This window comes from Halichoerus grypus, chromosome 11 (genome assembly GCF_964656455.1).
Source record: "Halichoerus grypus chromosome 11, mHalGry1.hap1.1, whole genome shotgun sequence".
Classification (NCBI taxonomy): Eukaryota; Metazoa; Chordata; class Mammalia; order Carnivora; family Phocidae; genus Halichoerus; species Halichoerus grypus.
The window spans coordinates 12613115-12635076 of NC_135722.1; the positions used below are offsets into that span (position 1 = coordinate 12613115).

Sequence of the window (21962 nt, forward strand, 5' to 3'; positions counted from 1 at the left end):
TCACACTTTCTTTATCCTTGGTGCTTTGGTAGAGATCTGGAAAATACTCTCTGGTTCTGGCCACTCGTGGTTCTAACCTCTTATTTCTTTCTCATCCAAAAGAAGTGCATGCTTGGAATAGCTTGAGTCCCTGGCCCCAAGGGGAATCCAGAAGGCTGGGCATGGAGGTCTGCAGACTCCATGGAATATGCAAGAAGCTCTCCCCCAAATTCAGCTTTTAATGGGGGCAATGGCCGCATAGGCCAAGGAAGCTGTCAGCTCACTTGCTCTGGGCTGGAATGATAGCAACACAGCTGGCTCAGCTGCCTTTCTCACGTTGATCACAAGCTCCAATGGGCAATTATATATGTCTTTGATTAATAAAAAATGGAGCAATGAATGAATACTTAATTAACGCAGTCTGGTGGGTAAAATCTTTCAGAACCTGGGCTGGGGGTGAGGCAGGGAGTAATCAGAGGGATCCTTGGGAGTGAAAAGGCAAGGGCGCCCCACCAGGGCGGGGGTGGGGCTGGGTTCTGGAAAGCTGTTCAGTCCTGGTACTCGGCTCTCCGATTCTGTGCGAGGGATTTGCTGGCAGCCCTGGGAGCCTGAGATCAGGACCGAGGTTTGAGCTGGTGGGCAAATGGGCAAACATGTATTCTGTGGCCACGCAAGCGGGCAAGGTAAAGCACCTGGAATAGGGTGCGTGTGTGCGTCCGCAGGTAGCCGTCTGTGTCCTCCGTGTGTGCTGGCTGTTTGTGCTCTTCTCCGTGGGTCTGCCCGTGCGAGCCACAGTTTTGAAACGAATTTGGTTAGGGGAAGGAGGAGAAGCGAAGCGGCCAGGAGGCTGAACGAGGATCAAGAAAGATGCAGAGATGCAAACAGGCGCGGCTGGGGCCGGAGGGAGGTAACGGAGCGAAGATCCCAGGCCTGGGCGGACAAGCGCTCGAGAAACAGTGAGCGGGGGAGAAAGGAAGTGCTAGAGAACCGGGGCCGGTGGACCTCCCCCGACGCCGCCCGGCCAGTCAGGGCCCTTCCGGACGGGGCGGGGGGTGAGGGCGGGGCTGGGAGGGGCGGTGAGAAGCGCGAATCCAAAAGGCGTGGGGCGTGGGTGGCGCGGGAGTGCCAGCGAGGAGGCCCGCCGGGTAGGGCTCCGGGGCCGCGAGGCGCGGGGCGGGAGGCCGGTGACCCCCGCGGAGCATGGGCCCGGGGCGGGGGTGGGGGGGGGCGGCGCCCGCGGGCCGGATGGGGTGCGCGTGCAGGAGGAGGTGCGCGCGGGGCTGCGGGCGCGCGGGGGGGGGGGGAGGGGGGCGGGGCGCGGGTCCCGCGGCGCCCTTTCGGCAGAGGGTCACGGAAGGTCCTGTTGGAGGTGGATATTTTGGGCTTTAGACTGGCCTATGTTGTAACTGACTGGCCCATGTGACCTTGGGCAAGTTGACAACATCCCATGGAGCTTTTATTCTCTTGTCGGTAAACTGAAGAAGACAAGACAGCTAACTTTGCCAGGTTGTTTTGAGCCTGCGAGGAGCTCCGTGAAGTGTCCCCACCGCCCCCCACCCCAGTCGCTGCTGTTTCTATTTTTGTAGACAGTCTTCAGAACTGGGCTCGGTTTCTGCATCCCCAGGTGCTGCCATTGTGGGGTAGCGAGGCTTTTTGCAGCTGTTCTAACAGTTGGCCCTTTCTGCACCCCTCCCAGCACGCTTTGTCCACCTCTACCTTTCTCACAAGTCCCCTGTATCAAGCAGCCTCTGCTTTCTTTTACAGGATCCAGAGAATTGCCCACGGCTGTTTCTTGCCCAGGCCGGAAAAAAGCCAGAACCAGAGCCTATTTGAACAGAAGGGCTTGCCAGAGGAATTTTCCAAGTGCCCAAAGGCCAGCTCTTGAAGTGCCTGTGGTCAGCCCGGGAGGCCCCCACTGAGATTTGGGGATCGGCTCCACCTCAGGCCATGCCAGGCCAGGGTCTGCCCCTTCGAGTGGCCACCCTGCTGACGGGGCTGCTGGAATGCCTTGGCTTTGCAGGAGTCCTCTTCGGCTGGGCATCACTGGTGTTTGTCTTCAAAACAGAGCATTACTTTGAGGAGCTATGTGAACCGGATGCGGGGCCGATGGGCAATGTCACAGGGGAGGCTGGTAAGGGACTCCTCTAGGGAAGCAGAGTGTGGTTCCCAGGCAGTAGGAAGGGGTGGGAGGGATTCTACCCCCACCCCCTCCCCCCCACAGTGCCAGCTTTTCTGGGGTGAGAGGTGAGGAGTGTCATCCTCCCCACCAACTCCCCAACCTTGGCCTAGGAGGTGCCTGGGGAGGGAAGTACCAGCCCCTGAGGCTGTCACGTTTCAACTCCCTGAGATCTCCCTTTCTCTCCTCCAGACTGCAAAGCCCAGGATGAGAGGTTCTCACTCATCTTTACCCTGGCGTCCTTCATGAACAACTTCATGACATTCCCCGCCGGCTTCATCTTTGACAGGTTCAAGACCACCGTGGCTCGTCTCATAGCCATGTAAGTCCCAAAGGCCCGGCCTGGGCAGAGATAGGCAAGACGGATTCCTCTAGCAGTAGCCGTGCTTGGAGGAGACCCAGCTGGGCAAAGGGCAGCCCTGCCCGGCCCTGGCCCAGCAACTGTTAGAAACAGCACAGGATGTGGACTCTGTCTAGATCCACCCTCCTCTCTGTACCCCTACTCCCCAACTGTCAGAAACAGCACAGGATGTGGACTCTGTCTAGATCCACCCTCCTCTCTGTACCCCTACTCCCCTTACCTCTGCCCTGTTCTTCCTTTGTTCCATGTGATTGTGTATTCAAAGTGAGCTGGAGCCCAGGCCAATTTCCTTTGAGGGCTGGCTTGGTGCCTGGGTTAAAATAGGGGAACTGAAAATTGTCACTCAGGGATCCTACCAGGCCTCATGTCCAGGTCCCTCAGGCTTAATTGTCATCTCATCCCCCCTCCCCCCGTCATTCCCCAGAGATTTAATAAGGTCTCCTGGGTATCCCCGATGGTGGGATTTCCTGACCCCCTCACTGGAGCGGAGACAGTGGGGGTTTCATGGAGGGGAAGGGACCTCCTCTTGCTCAGACAGGATGCCACGGTAGCCAGCCAGCTTCAGCGATGAGCAGTGGCCTGCCAAGGCCTTAATAGGACCAAGGGCAGGAGGCTCCTGGCAGATGTATGGAAAATGAGTTATCAGACAGAGGGACTGGAGGGCTGGCTGATAAAGCAAGTTCCTGCTCTCTAAGCCGTTGGGTGTATAATGACTTTATCTCAGTCTGTCCTTGGCTTGGCTCCCTGTCTCCTCTTCTTCCCACCCCTTCCTTTGGCCCCTGCCTCCTCTCCAGCCTTCGTATGTTAGGAAAAACTCGGTCTTCCCTGTGTTTCTCTTTTACTTTCACATACAACACCTCACTTCTGATACATCTGGTCACCAAATGTGTGGGTTTCTCCCCCACACCAAGGAATTCTTTGATTGTCCTACAATTTAACTCAGTTCTGACACCATCTCATTGGGGAGAGTGTCACATCCTGCGTGTTGAGGGCTGGGTCCCACAAGACTGCCCCCCACTTCAGATGCCAATTGCAAGTTGGTGGGTCCCCCCCACAGGTTACCCACAACTTCTGTCTGGTTTGGCTGCCAATCACGGTTCCCATGACCTCCTCCCTCTTGGACTGGATTAGTTGCTAGAACAGCTCACAGAACTCAGGGAAACAGTTGTGTTTACCAGTTTATTAAAGGATACGATAAAGGATACAGATGAAAGCATACAGGTTCAGAAGCTCTCTGAGCCCCATCCTAGTGGGATTTTATGGAGGCTTCTTCATGTAGGCTTGATCAATTACTAACCATTTCTAGCCCCTCTCCCCTCTCTAGAGAAGTGGGGCAGGGGAGAGGGGCTGCCAAAAAAATCCCAAACTTCTAATCCTGACCAATCCTTGGTCTTTCTGGTGACCAATCCCCATCTGGGAGCTATCCGGGAACCTACCAGAGTCACCCCACTGGAACAAAAAATGCTCCTTTTGCTCTTATCATGGAGTTTACAAGAGTTTTAGGAGCCCTGTGTCAGGGACTCAGGACAAAGACCAAATACGTATTTCTTTGTGTAAACCACAATATTACAGTGCAGCCCCTGGTCTTCGGACATGGATCCCTCGTAGCAGAAACGATCATAAAGGTCGAAGGGCACTGGCAGATTAACAGAAACACATTCAGTCATTAGTAACTATCCAGTCCATCATCATACCATCTGAAAATGTCTCCCTGGGACGCTTATGCTCACAGGCTTCCATTTGATCTTGTCAGGGTCCAAAAGTGGGAGGGGTCTCAGCAATATATCCCTTTACCCTTCAGGCATCCGGTATAATTGAGCGAAGAGACAAGATCCTCTCTTGCACTGAGCCTCTTTTGGAGTGTTCACCTAGTACTGGATTTCCCTCCTTGTAGAACCTGCTTATTCATCCCCTTACTCTCTGATTTTCCTTCTCTCCGTTGATACCGTAACTCTTCCGCCTTTGGAAGGGATGTTGGGTTTGGCCACTGTGCTGGTCTGGAATACTCGTCCAGCAAGTGTCTTCCCTTTCAGGTAGGGCGAGGTTACCCCCGGCGCAGAACTAAGCGGGCTCTCTTTCCCACCAGGCAAGATGGCTGCCTTCCCTGTTTGTTCCAATTTTGGCAGATAGAGGGAAGGCCCACAGCCTGCCCCACCGGGCACTTAGGAATCGTAACATAATGGTTAAGAACACAGTTAATTTCCTTGCTTAGGAATCATCTCTGCTTCCAGCCCTGGTAGTGGTAGCCCTGGTCCTGTGACCGTAGCATGAGGGGAAGTTCCTCTAACCACAACACTGATGGGGGAACCATTCCCCACTCAGACACCGTGTCCATCCCTCATACACGGTTGGGTGAGAGAGAGAGAGAGAGGCAGCCACTTCACATACAGCCTGTTCGAACATACTAGTCCTCCCATTTTCGTGCACTCCTCAAATGCCATAGGGATTTCCATAGGTCTGTACCCCGTATGGCCAAGTTTCCATTGCCTTCCTGTAGGACCGAATGGCCAGGCCATTGGCCACTGCCTGTGGGTCCGGAAGACCTGAATGTAGGGGCCTTTTCCACGGTAGGTTTCTTTCCTCTCTACTAGGACAGCAGCCTGAGGTTCCTTCAGCCCACTGAGCTGATCTGTTTTCACCTTTTTGGATCAGAGTGATGGCCTTCCAAACAGGATGTTGTTGTCCCTTCACCTCGGAACAGCCAAGTAGCTCTGTGTTGGTCAACTGGGGGCTCTTTATAGGGCACCATCCAAGTGACAGTAGAATCCAGCCACTCCCCACACATTCCAGAGTCAGTCCTTGGGGGGGGGGGGCGGGTGGAAGAGGCTCCCTGGTCGTGGTATCTCATCCTTGCAATTCCCCGGGCAACATGATCCTGTCTTACCACTGCTATTTTTAGTATGGAATTCTTCTGGGCATTGCCATCCCCATTAGAGCATTTCTCCGATACCATCCTAGATATTGTGGGTTTTTCATGTTTGAAGATCATTTTATGTACTTCAGTTATCTGTGTGGATTCAATTAGTGTCTGATAGGAAGATGATAAATGCCCCGGAAATGGAAATTCTCTTGTCCAAGTTCCCAGTAGTTGTTGCTGGGAGGTGACCACAGACTTTTGCCATAAGCCCCACGTGGGCTCCCCAGAGGGTCACGGCACAGAGAATTCGTGCCTGACCAGCACTCTGCCTCCTCTCCCACACCGTCTGGGCTCGGGCAGTCTTACTGGCTCCCAGTGCACATGTCCAGTTGACAGGAAGGTTGGATTTAGACACCTCCTGTCCCAGAGTGCTAGCTGGGGAAGCCAGTCACGCGCAGGGTCCAGCCCCATGATCCAGTCACCTGAAGGACTCACAGCCTCTTCTTGGAAGTCTGTTCAGACATACCAGTTCTCCTATAAACATTTCCCTTTCTTCCAGTAACCCTGACCTTCCTCCCCGCAACCTCCTTAGGACTTGGTCAGCAGGTGGTTTCTGCCGTCAGGTGGGGGAGGTGTTTCCAGACAGACATAGTATCTAGTTGTGAAACATCAGGGAAAGGAGACAGCAACTTCTTTATGGAGAGCATGTTTCAACATTCCAGCTTTCATAAACTTACCGACTCTTATGTTATTATGTGCTCTCAGTCTAACTGAAGCCTGTGGCCCGGCTGACGCTCCCCTTACCAAGGAGCCCTGGAAACTTCTCTACTCCCTTCCCATTTTGTCCACTCCTGTGCAAAAGGCTTCGGGGCCAAGATAAGGGGTAGAGTCAAGGGAGCCTGGTCCTTCTGTCCGTCTGGAACCTGATGAATCTGCTTAACCGTTGCCCCCAGCACTTGCTGGTTGGGTTTCTCATTATGATCTCTCTGTCTTCTGGCTTTTAACGTTTTTCAAACTGGGGACAAACAGATTGGACTTGTTTGCAGGCACTTTAATGCTGGGGGCCGGCAGGGGTCCCTTTGGCCCACTCAGCCTTCGGCCGTGCTGTATTAACATCTTTTTTTTTAACCCCAATAACTGTCTGTTTCATTTATCTTACATCTCTATAACCCTCTGGAGATTTCCCCCCAGCAGGGATGAACCCACGACTCTCCTCTGTTTCCTCTTTGTTCCACTCCCATCAATATTTGCTTTATTCCCCTTATTCTTTCTGTCTTTATTTTTTAAAAAGATTTTATTTATTTATTTGACAGAGAGAGACATAGCGAGATCAGGAACACAAGCAGGGGGAGTGGGAGAGGGAGAAGCAGGCTTCCCGCCGAGCAGGGAGCAAGATGCGGGGCTCGATCCCAGGACCCTGGGATCATGACCTGAGCCGAAGGCAGATGCTTAATGACTGAGCCACCCAGGCGCCCCTTCCCTTATTCTTTAATAACCGTTTAAAAATGTCTACCCTAAGACCAGTCTCTTGATTCTCCCCTCTGCCTGTCCCCATTCTTTTGTTAATTAACCTAATATATTTATTAGCACCTATAAGACCCAGGAGGGGAAACTGAGCCAGCAAACTCAGTAAGCCTTCCCAAACTGGTTTTTCCCTTTTGCAGCAATGGGTTTTATGGGGTGCCCACATGAAAGGGGTCCCCTTCACCACAGCATTTACCACGACCTGGACACAGGTCACCGTAAAGCCACACCCACATGGCTAGCATACAAAGCCTATGGGCTGTTCCATCTGGGATGTTCCCTTTGTACGGGGCCTGGGACCTTACAGTGGCACCTATCTGTGCCCCCAGGGACAGCCTCCTGTGTGTGTGGATCACGCGTGAGCTCTAGGTCCTGCGACAACCCGGACATGCCCTTCCCCTCTGCAGCATTCAAAACCAGACACCACAGCCCCCAAATTAGGCATGCTCCCACTCCATCTCGGGAAAGGTTCTCTGGGAAGCTGAGGATACTATTCCACAAAATGTAGCAGCTCCTTCGCATGGCACCATCCCCGCCCCGGTTGAGTTTTTTCCTCCTCCCACACTGACGACCTTCTTGGGAACCAGAGGTCTTAGAGGGACTTTTGGTTGTTCCTGCATCATTTTTCCCTTGGGGGTGATTTCGAGGCTAATGGCCAAAGCTCAGACTTACCCACATCTGACCCTGGTCTAGCACGCAGGGCTGACCCGGCACTCTCTTTTAATTTCGTGTTAGCTATTATGGATCACAATAACCGAGCGCTTGTATCTTTCAGCTTTTGCTTATTACTTTGCCCTTCCCGTGCATCCCGTGAACCCACTCCTCGGGAGCTGGGTCCGTTTCTGAATTCCAAATTGGTAACTTCTCCCTTTAGTGACTGATAGCAGGGCACCTGCTGTTCCACAACGTGGGTCACCCCGTGGTCACCCAGGAGCCAGGGGCTCTTCATCCCCTCTCTCTCCTCGAAGCACAGGTTTCTTTGAGCCTGGGCCGTTCTAGCAAATCCCGCTTCAACACCAACTCTATTGGAAAATCCTACATACCTCCTTCTGCATTTCTCCTTGACTTTCTTTTTTTTTTTTTAAAGATTTTATTTATTTATTTGAGAGAGAGAGAATGAGAGAGAGCGAGTACATGAGAGGGGGGAGGGTCAGAGGGAGAAGCAGACTCCCTGCCGAGCAGGGAGCCCGATGCGGGACTCGATCCATCTCCTTGACTTTCAACAGAACAATTCACTTCTGACACATCCCGTCATGATGTGTGTGTGTGGAGTCTCCCCAAACCACGCAATTCTGTGACACCAGCTGAGTGTCCTACAATGTAACTCAGTTCTGATGCCGTCTCCCTGGAGAGTGCCTCAGATCCTACAGGTTAAGGGCTGGGTCCCATGAGACTGCCCCACACTTCAGATGCCAATCATAGGGGATAGGTCCCCAGTTTACCCACAACTTCTGTCTGATGTGGCTACAAACCAGAGGTTCCCATGACCTCCTTTCCCTTGGATTGGATTATTTCTAGAACAGCTCACAGAACTCAAGGCAACATTTACGTATGTTTACCAGTTTATTAAAAGATATGATAAAGGATGCAGATAAATAGCCAGATGGGGAGGTATGTAGGGTGAGGTCTGGGAAGGTCCCAAGCACAAGAACTTTGGTCTGGTGGCGTCCGGGGTGTATCATCCTCCTGGCATGTGGTTGTATACACCAGCCTAGAAGTTCTCCTTATGTAAGCTTGATCACTTATTAACCTTTTCCAGCCCCTTTCCCCTTTTTGCAGAAGTGGGCAGGCCCGGCTGAAGATTGGTCTTTCTGGCGACCAGCTCCCACCAGGAGCCATCCAGGAGCCCACCCAGAGTCACCTGATCAGAACAAAGATGCTCTTAGTGCTCTTACCACTGAAGAATTTACAGGTGTTTTAGGAGCCCTGTGTCAGGCACTGGGGACGGGGACCAAATGTATATTTCCTATTATAAATCAGAACATCACACTTAGGCACTGCTTCTATTATCCCATGCCTTGCAAGATCCCTAAACTGCTAAGAGATCCCCATAACCTTGGGATTGTGGTCCTGAAATCACAGTGCCCTAGAACTTCTAAATCAGTCCAGTCATTTCCTTTTATAGCAAAGGCTGCTGAGGCACAGAGAAGGACAGTGCCTTACCCAAGGTCACACAGTGAGGAGGAATTAGAACTCAGAAGTTTTGCTTTGTAGACCGGGCACTAATCCCTTTCTCCAAGGGATTGGGCTGTTGGGACCCCACGTGGGAGGACCCTGGCTCTCTCTACTCTGCCCTCTGGACAACACTTTCCATCTCCCGTTGTACGTTTCAGATTTCTCTACACCAGCGCCACACTCACCATAGCCTTCACCTCTGCAGGTGAGTGCTGTCAGGTGGGTGGGAGGGATGAAGCTCAGGGGCACCTGCTGGGTGGGGCAGGTGCAGAGGGTGATGAGGTCCGCAGGCTTTGAGCTCGAGAGGATCTTTGAGGGGGTTATTGTTGGTCTATGAAACCAGTCTAGTCAACTGAGAAATGCAAAAAATAAGGACAATGGAGGGACTGCTTCAGAGAGAATTTATTCGAAAGATTACATCCTTCCTCTTGTGTGTGTTAACGTGTTCTCTTCTTAAAAACAAAATGATAGTATGAAGGAGGGTTATTTTAAAAAATAACCTTTATTTTTTTACTTTTTTATTTTTTTTAAAGATTTTATTTATTTATTTGACAGAGAGAGACACAGTGAGAGAGGGAACACAGGCAGGGGGAGTGGGAGAGGGAGAAGCAGGCCTCCCACGGAGCAGGGAGCCCGATGCGGGGCTTGATCCCAGGACCCCGGGACCATGACCTGAGCCGAAGGCAGACGCCCAACGACTGAGCCACCCAGGCGCCCCAAAAAATAACCTTTATTTAAAAAAACCCTATAATTTAAAAAAGTAATTATTTTTTAACCTTTTATTTTTTTAATACCTACATCTTAAAAAATATCCTTATTTAGTAGGGCAAAAGTTGACAGCCCTATTGTAGTCAGCAGTTTTTGCTTCACATTTTACTGATTGATGGACAGAGAAAACTCCTAAAGTCTGAGAATTTCAGTCTGATTCATTCTCCTCTTCTCGCATTGTGTGGAGGAGAAGACGGGCGGCCGAGAGACGCCTTGCCAAGACTTGTAGCGGGACACGCTCTTTCCCGGTGTCTCGGTCCTGCTGGCCGAGCATGATGCCTGGCACCGAGGAAGCGCTCCGGGTTTAATGGACCAGGGAGCCACAATTCACGGCCGTTCTTGTTCAGCTCTCACAGCACCCCATGAGATGGAAAGAGCCAGGACTGTGATTCCCATTTAATGGATGAGGTGACCGAGTCACAGATCAGAATCCAGCTCCAAGTCCTGCAGTGAATTAGAGGCTGTGCTTGGGGGCCGAATCCAGGCTTCTCTCCCCAACAGTGTCAAGCATGAATGGAGGGGCTGCTTGGGGTTTAATGAGCGAAGGGAGCAGTGGCTTCACTTAGAGTCTTGCCTCTGCCTGTGGACAGCCAGGCCTGCCACAGACCGAGGACCACCTTTGGGCCCAGGAGACCTCCACAGGGTCCCTCGGCAGGGACATTTGGGGGAGCCCTGACCACTATCTTAAGGTCCGCAAAGGATGCTAGCAGGCTGGCTAGAATTGGGGCCCTGCCACCAGGATTGTTGGGAATTTGGAGAAGGTGGGAGCCAGAGTTTGGGGCTCTGTGTTTGGGTTACACTGTGATACCACCCCACCTCTGTCTTTGTTCCAGACTCAGCCCCGCTGCTCTTCCTGGCCATGCCCATGCTCACTGTGGGAGGAATCCTGTTTCTGATCACCAACCTGCAGGTGTGAGCCCGCCCTGACCCCAGGCACCTGGCTGGAGGTCGGGGAGGGTGGAGGGAGGGAGAAGCGCCATTCTGCACGGGCTACCTCCAGTGGGGCCGGCTCGAGCCAGGGCGGTAGCTCCCGGGATGGAGGTGGGTGTGGGTATAATGAGGGCCTGGCACATGCCCTGTGGACGGCAAGAACCAGCTCAGGAAAAAGTGACGCCTCTGTTCTCTAGGTTGGGAACCTCTTTGGCAAACACCGCTCAACCATCATCACCCTCTACAACGGGGCGTTTGACTCCTCCTCGGCAGTCTTCCTTGTCATCAAGGTAAAAAATACCAATGAGCAACATGTATTGCACGCTTCCATGTGCCAGATGCTTGTCTTGTGAACTTTGCCTGATTTCTTTCCTTCAGCCCTCCTGCAGCCAGTAAACGTGGCGCTTGAACTTGGAGCCCAGACCTGTCTGGTTCTGGAGCATCCCCTGGTAGTGATTAAGCTCTTTACACCTACCTAGGATTTCTGGGGAGAGGCTGTGATGCACTTGGGCCGGTGTTGGGCAGAGGCTGGGAGCCCCGTGGAGGGGGGTGTTTGCGCCTGTGAGCTTCTGGTTTGGACTAGAAGGTGAGAGGAGGCCAGTGGGAGCAACAGGGGCAGACACAGAGGCCTCTCCAGCTCTCCCAAAGGCTGGTGTTGGGGATCCGGGGGCTGGGCTGTTCCAGTGCTGTTAGCGGCCCCCACCTGACCTGACAGTCTTTCCACCTTCTTCATTGCTAATAATTCTACCTGGGCATGAGATGCCCAGCCCAGAGGATGAATCCTGATTGACCTAAGCCAACGGGGGCAATCCCTCTCCCCCTTGTTAGTGATGGGTAGAGGTGGTCATATTTTCCAGTCCTTGTTAATGAGATGAAGGGCGTGTATCCTGGAAGAGTTTAGGGGACATTTTCCCTCCCTGATGGAAGGTGAGAGCAGAGCTGAAAGGAAGCCTTTCTCCTTGGTCCCCCTGCCCAATTTTTCTTTCCAAATGTTGTGGTAGGAAGATGTGATAGCTGGAGTTGTGGCAGCCATGCTGTGATTATGAGGCCACCAGCTGGAGGACACGAAGGATGAGTGAGTGGAAGGAATCAGAGAATGCAGGTCCTGCCCAACTTGGGACTTCCCTCCAGGTTTTGTGTTAGGCCAGAGGCAGTGGGTACAGCCCATGGGCTATGGGGGAAGAGAAGAGGATCTCTGGGAGTCACTACGAGACATGAGACTAGCTAGCTTAGTCCCATGAGCACCTTGGCTTGGAGGGCCACCCAGAGGCTGAGGCCCAGGGGCACTTACTCAAGCCTCTCTACCACTGGTACAAGAGCCAGTTTCCTAGTTCTCCCTCCTTCCCCTAGGTGTGCCTTCCTTTCTCTTTTGTCTCCTTAGAATTGGAAGGAGAGAGAGTGTCCGAGTAGGATCTGAGCTCTTAGTTTAATCTGACCTTGCTGCTTCTGACTCTGACCTTGAGCAGTTCATTGCGCCTCTCTGGACCTCACTTTGACCCTCTGTAAAAGGAGGAGGTGGGCTAGATCAATGGTTTCCAAACTGGGTGTTGAGGAACGCTGAGGGGTTCTCTGCAGTGTTAGGTCGGTCACCAAGGAGAATGAGGGGGAAGATGACTGAGCCGCTTCCCGCTGATGTGTTTCATAAGTTGAATTTTTGTGTGAAGTTTTGTTTAAGTAAAAGGACTTTGCTGCTATTAAAAAAAATAAAACAAAAAAGCAGCGGGCTAGCAGATCTCTGAGAAGCCACTTTAGGAGAGTCTCCAAGGCTGTGGGGATGGGTGACCATGCCCCTCCCCCCCTCCCCGCCCCAGCTGTCGAACTGTGGGGTGAGGGTGAGCCTATGTGTGTGTCAGGTGTCCTTGATCAGCCTTCAGGATGGAGGGCAAGAGCCTCTGACAGGCTGGGGTCCCAGCCCCTGCTGCTTACACTGACTCTTCTGTTGGGTAAAACACACAGAACATAAAATTTACTCTCTTAACCATTCTGAAGTCTACAGTTCAGTGACATTAGGTTCATTCATATTGTGCAACCATGACCACCATCCATCTCCAGAACTCTTTGCAACCTTGCAAAACTGAAACTCCGTGCCGATTAAACAGTGATTTCTTATCCCCCACGCCCCCAGCCCCCCAGGCCCAGCCCCTGGCGAGCACCATTCTCTTTTCTGTTTCTGTGACTTGGATGGCTCTGGGCCCCTCATGTGCGTGGCGGCATGCGGTATTGATCCCTTTGTGACTGGCTGATTTCCCTCAGCATGATGTCCTCAAGTTCACACTGTAGCCTGTGTCAGGACTTTTTTGGGGTGAATGCTATCCTGTCGTATGTGTATGCCACAGTTCGTTGGCCCATTTATCTGCCAGTGGACATTTGGTTTGCTTCTACAGTTTGGATGTTGTGAATAATGTTGCCATGAATACGGGTGTCATGCTGACTCTTTTCCTCTTCCTTCTGCAGCTGCTTTATGAACAGGGCGTCAGCCTCAGGGCCTCCTTCATCTTCCTCTCAGTCTGCAGTGCCTGGCATGTAGGGCGCACTTTCCTCCTGATGCCCCGAGGCCACATCCCCTATCCACTGCCCCCCAACTACAGCTACGGGTAAGCACTGTGATCTGGCGACCGTGGGCCTGAGCCCTCCACCTGACCTGTGGTGGGAAGCCGGGGGGGGGACAGATGTGCTAGCAAGGCAGAGGAGACCTGTCCCAGATCAGCAGGACTGGGCCAGGGTGTATCAGTTAGCTGTTGCTGTGTAACAAACTATTCCCAAACTCAGCGGTCTAAACCATTCGGCATTTATTGTTTTTCATGAGTCTGTGGGTAGCTGGCTAGTTCTGCTGATCAGAGATGGGCCTGGCTGGTGTTCGCAGGGCTCGCTCAGGCCTCTGGTCATCTGCTAGGCTAGCTGGGGCTGGCTGGGCTGGCTGGCCTCACATGGGGTTTGTCTGGCAGTCCTTTGGGGTGACAAAGATGTCTGAGTCACGTGGCTCTCCTCCTCCATCAGGCTAGTTCCAGGGTTCCAAGAAACCGTGCAGACGTGCACAGAGTTTCTCAGAATTGGCCCAGCATCACTTCTGCTGCATTGTCTTGGTGGAAGCAACTCCTGGGGCCAGCCCAGATACAGGGGCTGGGGACCCCGTCAGGGCTGCCAAGACCCATTGCAGAGGTTGGAGAACAGGGGAGGTGAAGAAATGTAACCGGTTTTGCAGTCAGCACCTCGGGTGGTGGTGGTGGGGGCATTGATTTGTTGCTCACTTACTATTTGCCCATGCGCCGTCTGATTGCATTGCACAATAATCCTCTCAGATAAATATCCTTATCTCTGTTTTCCAAATGAGAAAAAAGAGGCTCAGAAAGGCTAAGTCTGAGCCATACTTCTATGGTTAGGGGGAGGCAGCACTGGGATTCGAACCCAGGCCTCGCCTGTTCTTCCCACGCTTCCAGTGGTTCCCAAACTTTGCTGCATATTAGAATCACTAGAGATCTTTGAAAAAATATGGAAACCTCGGGGGTGCCTGGGTGGCTCGGTCGGTTGAGCATCCGACTCTTGATTTGGGCTCAGGTTGTGATCTCGGGGTCGTGAGATCAAGCTCCGTGTCAGGCTCCCCACTCAGCGGGGAGTCTGCTTCTCTCTCCCTCTCCCTCTGCCCCTCCCCCTGCTCTTGCTCTCTCTCTCTCTCTTTAAAATAAATAAATAAATCTTTAAAAAAAATTTGGAAGACTGGATCCCGTGCCCAGACATTCTCATTTAACTGGTCTGGGCTGTGGCCTGGGTGGGAGGGCCGTTGACAGGTGTCTCCAAAGTGCGGTGAACTTCGGGAGCCCCCGCACTGTTCCCTGCGGCCTGAATCTCAGGCTCAGCTCACAGTCCTTGGGTTGGGCTAGGGCCTTCTGTGTCCGTAGCGTGCACTCCAGGACTGACACCACTGAGGGAGAGAAGAACACAGCGGAGTCTGATAAGGTGGAGATGCAGACCAAGGAGTTCCCTCCAGCAAAGGAAGGTGAGCTCCCCGGCTAACCCATCTGCCCCTCGGACCCTGACTTCTCCCTGCGGCTGGCCTGGTTCTCTGCTTCTGGAGCTGCCCTGGGGACGCAGCATCAGGAAAGGTCCGTCCGAGGACCTGTAGGGGCTTCTCAACCCCTGCCCCTGGCCCTGCCCGCCTCTTACGGAGGGTCCACGGAGGGGCATGGCTTCTGCGTCTTCTCTTTCTGTCCTTCTCTTCTTCCTCCTCGGCTCCTCATACCTCCTCCCTGCTCCCTGCCTCCTTTCCCTGCGGCGTCTGTTCTGGATCTTTGGTTATAAACATCACAAACCACTGCTGGCGAGGTAGAAGCGAGAACAGGATTCTGGGAAGCTCAGAGAACCAAGGGAAACATGAACTTGTCAGGCTCCGGGAAGAGGAGAACCCGGATGCCTCTGGGGACCCCCAGACTAACATCACGGCCGGCCTGCGATCGAACCGGTCAGCCCTGGGTGAGGAACAGGACAGCTAATTCACGGTCCCACCTGGACCGTGAGAACTGAGGCAGGGCCCGGCTTCCAGAACAGACTCGGGATCCCGGTACGGAAAGCAGGGGAAGGGACGTGGGGCCGCTGGGACAGTAGCCGGCCGCCCCTCATACTCCCCTCTCCTCGGATGTCTGCGTTCTCTTCTCCTTGTCTTTCTCTTCACCGTCCTGGCCACGAAAGTGCTGGTACAGAAAGTGTTACTGAGTCCAAGCTGTGAAAGACAGACCGGGTTTCAGCAGGACAGAGGAGGACGTGGGCGGGTCACTGAGGGTCGCGGGGCCGGGATAACAAAGCTATAGAGGCAGGACGAGCTGGTTGCAGGCATCTGCGGTCCGGGAGGAAGGGGAGGTGAGTTCACTCCTTAGACGGTCCTGCCCACCCGCTCCCCTCCTTTCTTGTAATTCATGCCCAGGTGCTTCCTTCCTTCCCTGCAGAGACCCTGGAACCAGGGAGAATGCAGGAGCGCCGCTCTTTCTGGCGTTACGCCCTCTCCCAGCGCTTTGCCTGCCACCTGGTGTGGCTGTCCGTCATACAGCTGTGGCATTACCTCTTCATCGGCACCCTCAACTCGCTGCTCACCAACCTGGCCGGCGGGGACAGAGCGCTGGGTGCGTGGTGGGGGCTGGGCGCGGCCCACCTGGCGGCGCGGATCCTCGAGGCTGGAGGGCTGAGCTTGGCCGGGAGGAAGTCTGAGCAGGGGTGTGGGGAGGAGGGACAGGCAAGCAAGGGCAGGCTGGGAGAGTCCTCTCCTGTAAGGCAGTGCTGGAAACGCCGTACCACCCAGCCCCTCTCTGCCCTCCGCAGTCAGCACCTACACAAATGCCTTCGCCATTACTCAGTTCTTCGGGGTGCTGTGTGCCCCCTGGAACGGCCTGCTCATGGACCGGCTCAAGCAGAAGTACCAGAAGGAAGCCAAAAACACAGGTGAGGCCTGGGCTGCAGAGGGTCGGGGAACCAGGAGGGGAGGAATCTTCATGCATGGCCAGAGCTACCTTCTCTTTTGTTCTTAATCCTTTTCTCCTTGCATCTATCCATCCATCCATCCATCCATCCATCCATCCACTAGTCGATGAGCGTCTGTTATGTGCTAGCCATAGTTCCAGATTCCACCATGGACTGGGCCAATAGGCCCTCATTCTCAGGCCGTCCTCAGTCTAGAGAATAAAGGGCAAGTAATCAGGCGTCACCATCCATGAAGTCAGCTCACAGGGGGTGATGGGGACACAAAGAAGGGCACTTAGCCTATTCTGGGTGAGGATGGGCTTGATGTCCCGGAAGGCTTCCTGGAGGAAGTGGCTTCTAAGCCGAGGCCTGAAGGATGAGCAAGAAGAGAGGAGATGAAGAGGAGGGCCCTGGGAGAACAGCCCAGGAATACAGTGGGGTCAAGGTGATGAAGAGCAAGCAAAACCTTGAAGAATCCCCGAAAGGAACTTGAGCTGGCTGGGGCGCCGAGGAGAAGGGGCTGAATGGGGGAGAGGCAGGTGGCTGGGCCTAGGAGCATGGACACGACCCTTGGACGTGCCTGGAGGAACAGAGGGGCGCTGAGTTACCCCCCTTCCCCGGTGCTGCCCCTCCTACCCCTGCTGGGGTATTTTAGGACAAATCGCAGGCATCAGATCATTTCATCTGTAAATACTTCAGTCCATGTCTCTCACAAATAAGACCATTTTTATTGAAACATCACCCTAATATCATTATCATTTAAAAAAACAGTAATTCCTTAATACCCTCTAACACGCAGTCCTGTTCAGATTTCCCAAAGTGTCTCAAATACGCCTTTTTCTAGTTGGTTTGTTCACATTAGGACGCACACAGGGTCTATGCCATTATTTCGTTGATGGCCTTACTCTATCTTTTTCAATCTGTGCGTCCCCTCCCCTCCCCCCACGTTTTGTTTTTCTGGTTGTTTATTTGTTGAAGAAACTGGGTCATTTGTTCTATCAGATTTCCTCCAGATTGGATTTGGCATCTTTTGGTATCACTTAAAAATGTTTCGCTGATTGGGTATTTCCTGTAAACAGGCAGATTGGAGGCTTGAGGAGATGCCGTTGAGTATTTTTTGGCGAGCAGGCTTGGGAGGTGGAGCTGCGGGTTTCCTCTGGCTCCTGGCGGCAGCCCCCCGCCGGTCCCGACTGTCCCTGTTCTTACGATGTTAGGATTGATCGGTGGGTCCAGACATTGTCAGTCTGATCCGCCCAGGACAGAATTTCCCATCAGCTGCACGGGTAATGATTTTAGTGGCTATGGGTGATCACTGCCGGGATCCATTATTTTATTAGGATTGCAAAATGGAGATTTTCTATTTCTGTCTTTCCTTCTGCTTTTAATTGCTAGAGTTCCTCTAGAAAGAAAAGCTTTCCCTCATTGACTGCTTCGTACCCTGAAATAAGTGCTTGGTTTTTCCTACGTGTACCAGTTTCAGAATAACAACTTGGGTGCCCTAGCAACCTCTGGGGGGGATGACTTGTCGTTTCTCTTTTATTTAACTAATTGATTTACTTTTTAATGTCATTTCTCTTTTATTATTATTGTTTTTAAAGATTTATTTATTTATTTTAGAGAGGGGGAGAGTGCGGGAGCGTGGGGCGGGGTGGAGAGAAAGGAGAGAGAGAAAGGGAGAGGTAGAGAATCTCAAGCTTGACCCTGAGATCATGACCTGAGCTGAAACCAAAAGTTGGATGCTTAATTGACTGAGCCACCCAGGCGCCCCTAACATAGCTTCTGTTTTAAAGCCTCATTTTAAATATATTTGATGGGTTTCAGTCCGCTTAAGTCATGATTCTTCTGTATGCTCCGATCAGTCCATCTCTGGCTATCGGGCACTTTACCAATGCAGAATCAGCATCCTTTAACACGCTGCCATCAGATTTAGAGAGGGTCTTATTCTCTAGCACAGTGAGATGTTCGGGGCTGTTTCAGGGGGTGCATTTCCTGCCCCGGGCCTGAAACAGCCGTTTCTCCAAGTAGCCCTGGGTCCCGCTAAGTGGGAAATGGTATTTAAAGACTGCAGTCTGGATGCTCGGCCTTCCAGTTCTCCTGGGTCGTCTGTGCTTTTAGGCCTTGGGTAGAGGTAAGATGTACTGATATTTTAATTCATAGTTTATTTTGATTTTACTCTTGATTTTATATCTGTGTCTCTTTTCCTCTGAAGATCGTCGTTCCTAACAATGCTGTATACTTATAGTGTATATCCGTCTGCCGTGTACGGCCCTCTATGTACACATACGCATATACAGCATTTTAAAAATGTAGTTTGTGCATAACGCCTGGCTTCGCAATATCAATGCTATCAGTAACAATACGACTGATGAATGCCGCTGCCCCTCCTTCCCCCCCTTCCTCCGTCCGTCCTTCCTTCCCACGCCCTTCCTTCCTTCCATCCATCCACGTGGATGCAGCCTGGCCCAGGCGGCGGCTGGGCGGCGGCTGTTTGCAGTCTGTTGCCATCACCCGAGTGCGCCGAGGCTTACCTGGCTGTGGGGTGGAGGGGCCAGAGCACGTGGCCCCTGCTAGGAGGCCACTGTCACAATCCAGGCGTGCGTTGATGGAGACCTACGGCAGGTGGGGGTAGAGAGCGGTGGATGCATTTGAATGGCATTCAGGGGGTGAATGATCAGCGCCGATGGATGGATTGGAGATGAGCACTGGGAGGGAGCGGTTTCTGCCTGGACGGTGGGTGGACGGTGGCTCCGCCCTTTCTCCCATCTTCGTGCCCTGTCCCCGCCCTCCACCGTGCTCGCCTCCACACAGCCTCTTCTTCCCTTTGGACCAGGGTCCTCGGCCACGACGGTGGCCCTCCGCTCGGCCGTGCCTTCTCTGGCCCTGACGTCTCTGCTGTGCCTGGGCTTCGCGCTCTGTGCCTCGGTGCCCATCCTGCCCCTCCAGTATGTCACTTTCATCCTGCAAGTGATCAGCCGCTCCTTCCTCTACGGGGGCAACGCTGCCTTCCTCACCCTCGCGTAAGTGGGCTTGGGCTGCATTACCCAATGGGGACGTGCCAGCACAAAGGGAAGTGTGCTGGAGGTAAAGAAGTCAGGAGGTAAGGATGGACCTGGGGGTGGTCCACTGAGGGAGGCAGGGTCTGGGAGCAGGTGTAGAGGGTGAAGTAGAGCTAGAGGCTGGTGGAAGGGATAGAGCATTCACGAACTTGAGCCTTCATGTCAGCTCTCCTCTCTGCCTCTCTTATCTACCCGGTGAACTCCTATTCACCCTCCAAGGTCCACTTCTGGTTCAACTCTCTCAGGGAAGAGTGAGGAAGAGACGGTCTTCCTTCTTTGTGCCCTCGGCACTCTGTTCTTGCTTCCTTTGCTAGTGTATGCATCATCCAGCATGGAGTGGTCTGTTAATGCGTCTGTCTTTTCCTTGAGACCTCTCCAAGCACAGCCTGTGTCTGGGTCCCCGCACAGTGCCTTCTCTGTGTCCTGTGGCTTGAGTCAAGGTGAAGGGGGGGAAGGTCTGTGTGGGCGTGGGAGGGTGAAGCCAGGCCTAGGATGGGGGACTTGGGAACAAGTGGCTAATGCAGGCCCACCACAGCCAGGTTCCTCCTTGGAGGGAGGGTCCTGGGAGCTCACTGGAACCCCATTTGTCTCTTTCCCCAGTTTCCCTTCGGAGCACTTCGGGAAGCTCTTTGGGCTGGTGATGGCCTTATCAGCCATTGTATCTCTGCTCCAGTTCCCTATCTTCACCTTCATCAGAGGCCCGCTCCAGAATGACCCGCTCTACGTGAGTACTGGGGGGAGGGGGGCGTGGTCCTGTCCTTAGACCAGCAAGGACATCCAGATTGGGACACCTCAGTGGGGCCCCAGCAGGGGGTGCCCCAAATCTGCCTGAGATGGTTCCTGCAGGACTGTTTCTGCACATGGGTACATCCTTGGTCTTATTTCTCAAACTGGGGTAGCAGAGTACCCTGCCCTATGGCTGGGGTACCTGAAACCGCAAGACTAACATGGCATGGCTTCCAAGAGAGTCTATATTATTAGAGATTTGGGGAGAAAATATTTTTTATGTGTGGGGAAACACATAGACATATTCTGGAGGAGAATGTAAAATTCTCACAGATTCCAAGTAAAAAGCCAAAACTTTAAAGACATTTCCTGCCTGTGGCGGGTGCAGACTGAGCCTGGCCCCGGCTCTGGGGCAACAGTACGCACGGGTTCCCAACGTTGGTCCGAGGGGCAGGAGCTCTGTGGTCTCACCCCGGCGTCCCCACACCAGAGGGGTGCTCGTGGGCCCAGCTCTGAGACGTGGGAGGTGGGCATGGCTCTCCACCTCTTTGCAGATTGAAGACGTAGGTTCGGGGATTTGGGTTCTGTGACTTACATTTCAGAAGCACGTAGCTAAGGAGCAGAAGTCTTTTGACTTTGAATTCAGTATTCGGACCATTGCACAGCTCTCTCATTTAAAAAAAGATCCGCAACGTGTAGGGCAGGAATTTAAGTCAGTCATTGGGAGAAAAAAACAGGACTGAACTAAAAACCGGGGAGAATTTCTTGCTTGTGGTGTCAGACGACTCCAACCGTATTCAGAAGACGCGTGTTCTAGCCGCTGTCCCCAACTTCCCGTGTGATCTTGAGCAAGTCATCGAGTGCTCTCGAGACCTCTGTTTCTTCATCTCTGAGATGGGCACACTGTTCCTCCCCTATAACTGAATAACTGAAGGCTTTCCCCGGGGCACCGTAGGGTCTGAGGAGAACGTAGAGGCTGCACCTGGCCCAATTCTGGCCCCTTTGTTCATGGGGCCGCTCAGAGTTCTGGACCTCAGCTGCCCCATCTCTCTCCCCCAGGTGAACGTGATGCTGGTCCTTGCCACTGTGTTGACGTTCGTCCACCCCATCATGGTGTACTGGGAGTGCCGGCAGGAATCGGGCTCTCCTGGTACCGTCTAGCTCAGAAGCTCTGGCTTCCCAGCCCCGACGATGCTTTGCTAATCTTTCCCCACCTTTGAGGACCCCGCGTCCAGGAGCACTTGGCCTGCGCAGGCTACTGATAAGTAGCCACTACTTTTTCTTTCTTTTTTTGTTTTTAAAAAAAGACATTTAGCTGCTAGCACACGCTTGGATTCGCAAGAGAAGACTCTCCGGCGCCACGCTGATTGCTGCCCTGTAGGCCCTGAGCAAAGGCGCACGGAAGTTCTTGGTTTCGGAGCAGGAAGCATATGACTTTGGTAGACACCTGGTCTCAGGGGAGGTGATGTGATGAGGGAGGAAGTGTGTCCCCTACTTCTTCGGACCTCTTTGGCCGTTAAGCCTGTGTGTGCCGAGCCCTTCGTGCCAGGCAAGCCTCCAGGTGAAGAATGAGCTGGTCATGACCTTGGCCGTCGCGCTCGGCACTTAGAGGTGGCTCCCTCCGCGCTTTACCGTGGGCATCATATAAAACATTTCTCTGGGGAATAATCTTAGAGAAAAATAAAACCTCTCTGCCGAAGGCAACTCCTCGTGCGGCTTTCTAGGCTTTGGGCTGCTATGTGCGCGTGCACGTGCGCGTGCGTGCTCGTGCGTCCCTGCGGGTGCTGCAGCCTGGGGGAGCGGCCGCAGGAGTGGAGTGGGGGAATCTGGCTGCAGCTCCCTGGATCCAGAGGTGGAGCTAGAGCCCTCAGACGCCGATCCACTCCCCTGGTCCTGGGGCCAGGGGCTCGAGACCACGCCCCTCCCTCCATTCCTTCCTGTGCCTCCTCTTCCTCCCCCGCCCCC

General features: G+C 53.3%; 1 protein-coding gene across 3 annotated transcripts; it reads left to right on the forward strand.

Moving 5' to 3' along the window:
- The first annotated feature begins 1047 nt into the window (after positions 1–1047).
- On the forward strand, positions 1048–21701 carry SLC43A3 (solute carrier family 43 member 3). 3 transcript variants are annotated; one of them, XM_036076575.2, is made up of 13 exons: positions 1048–1124; positions 1744–2110; positions 2348–2477; positions 9231–9277; positions 10674–10750; positions 10968–11060; positions 13225–13364; positions 14649–14764; positions 15708–15881; positions 16078–16197; positions 19046–19232; positions 19872–19995; positions 21057–21701. In XM_036076575.2, the coding sequence occupies exons 2-13, from the start codon at positions 1927–1929 to the stop codon at positions 21156–21158; spliced, it is 1494 nt and encodes a 497-aa protein (XP_035932468.1). In that variant the 5' UTR covers positions 1048–1124; positions 1744–1926; the 3' UTR covers positions 21159–21701. The 3 variants fall into 3 exon arrangements, with proteins under 3 accessions (XP_035932468.1, XP_077914123.1, XP_035932466.1); XM_036076573.2 differs by lacking the exon at positions 1048–1124 and adding an exon at positions 1495–1603; XM_078057997.1 differs by lacking the exon at positions 15708–15881.
- Positions 21702–21962: the final 261 nt, after the last annotated feature.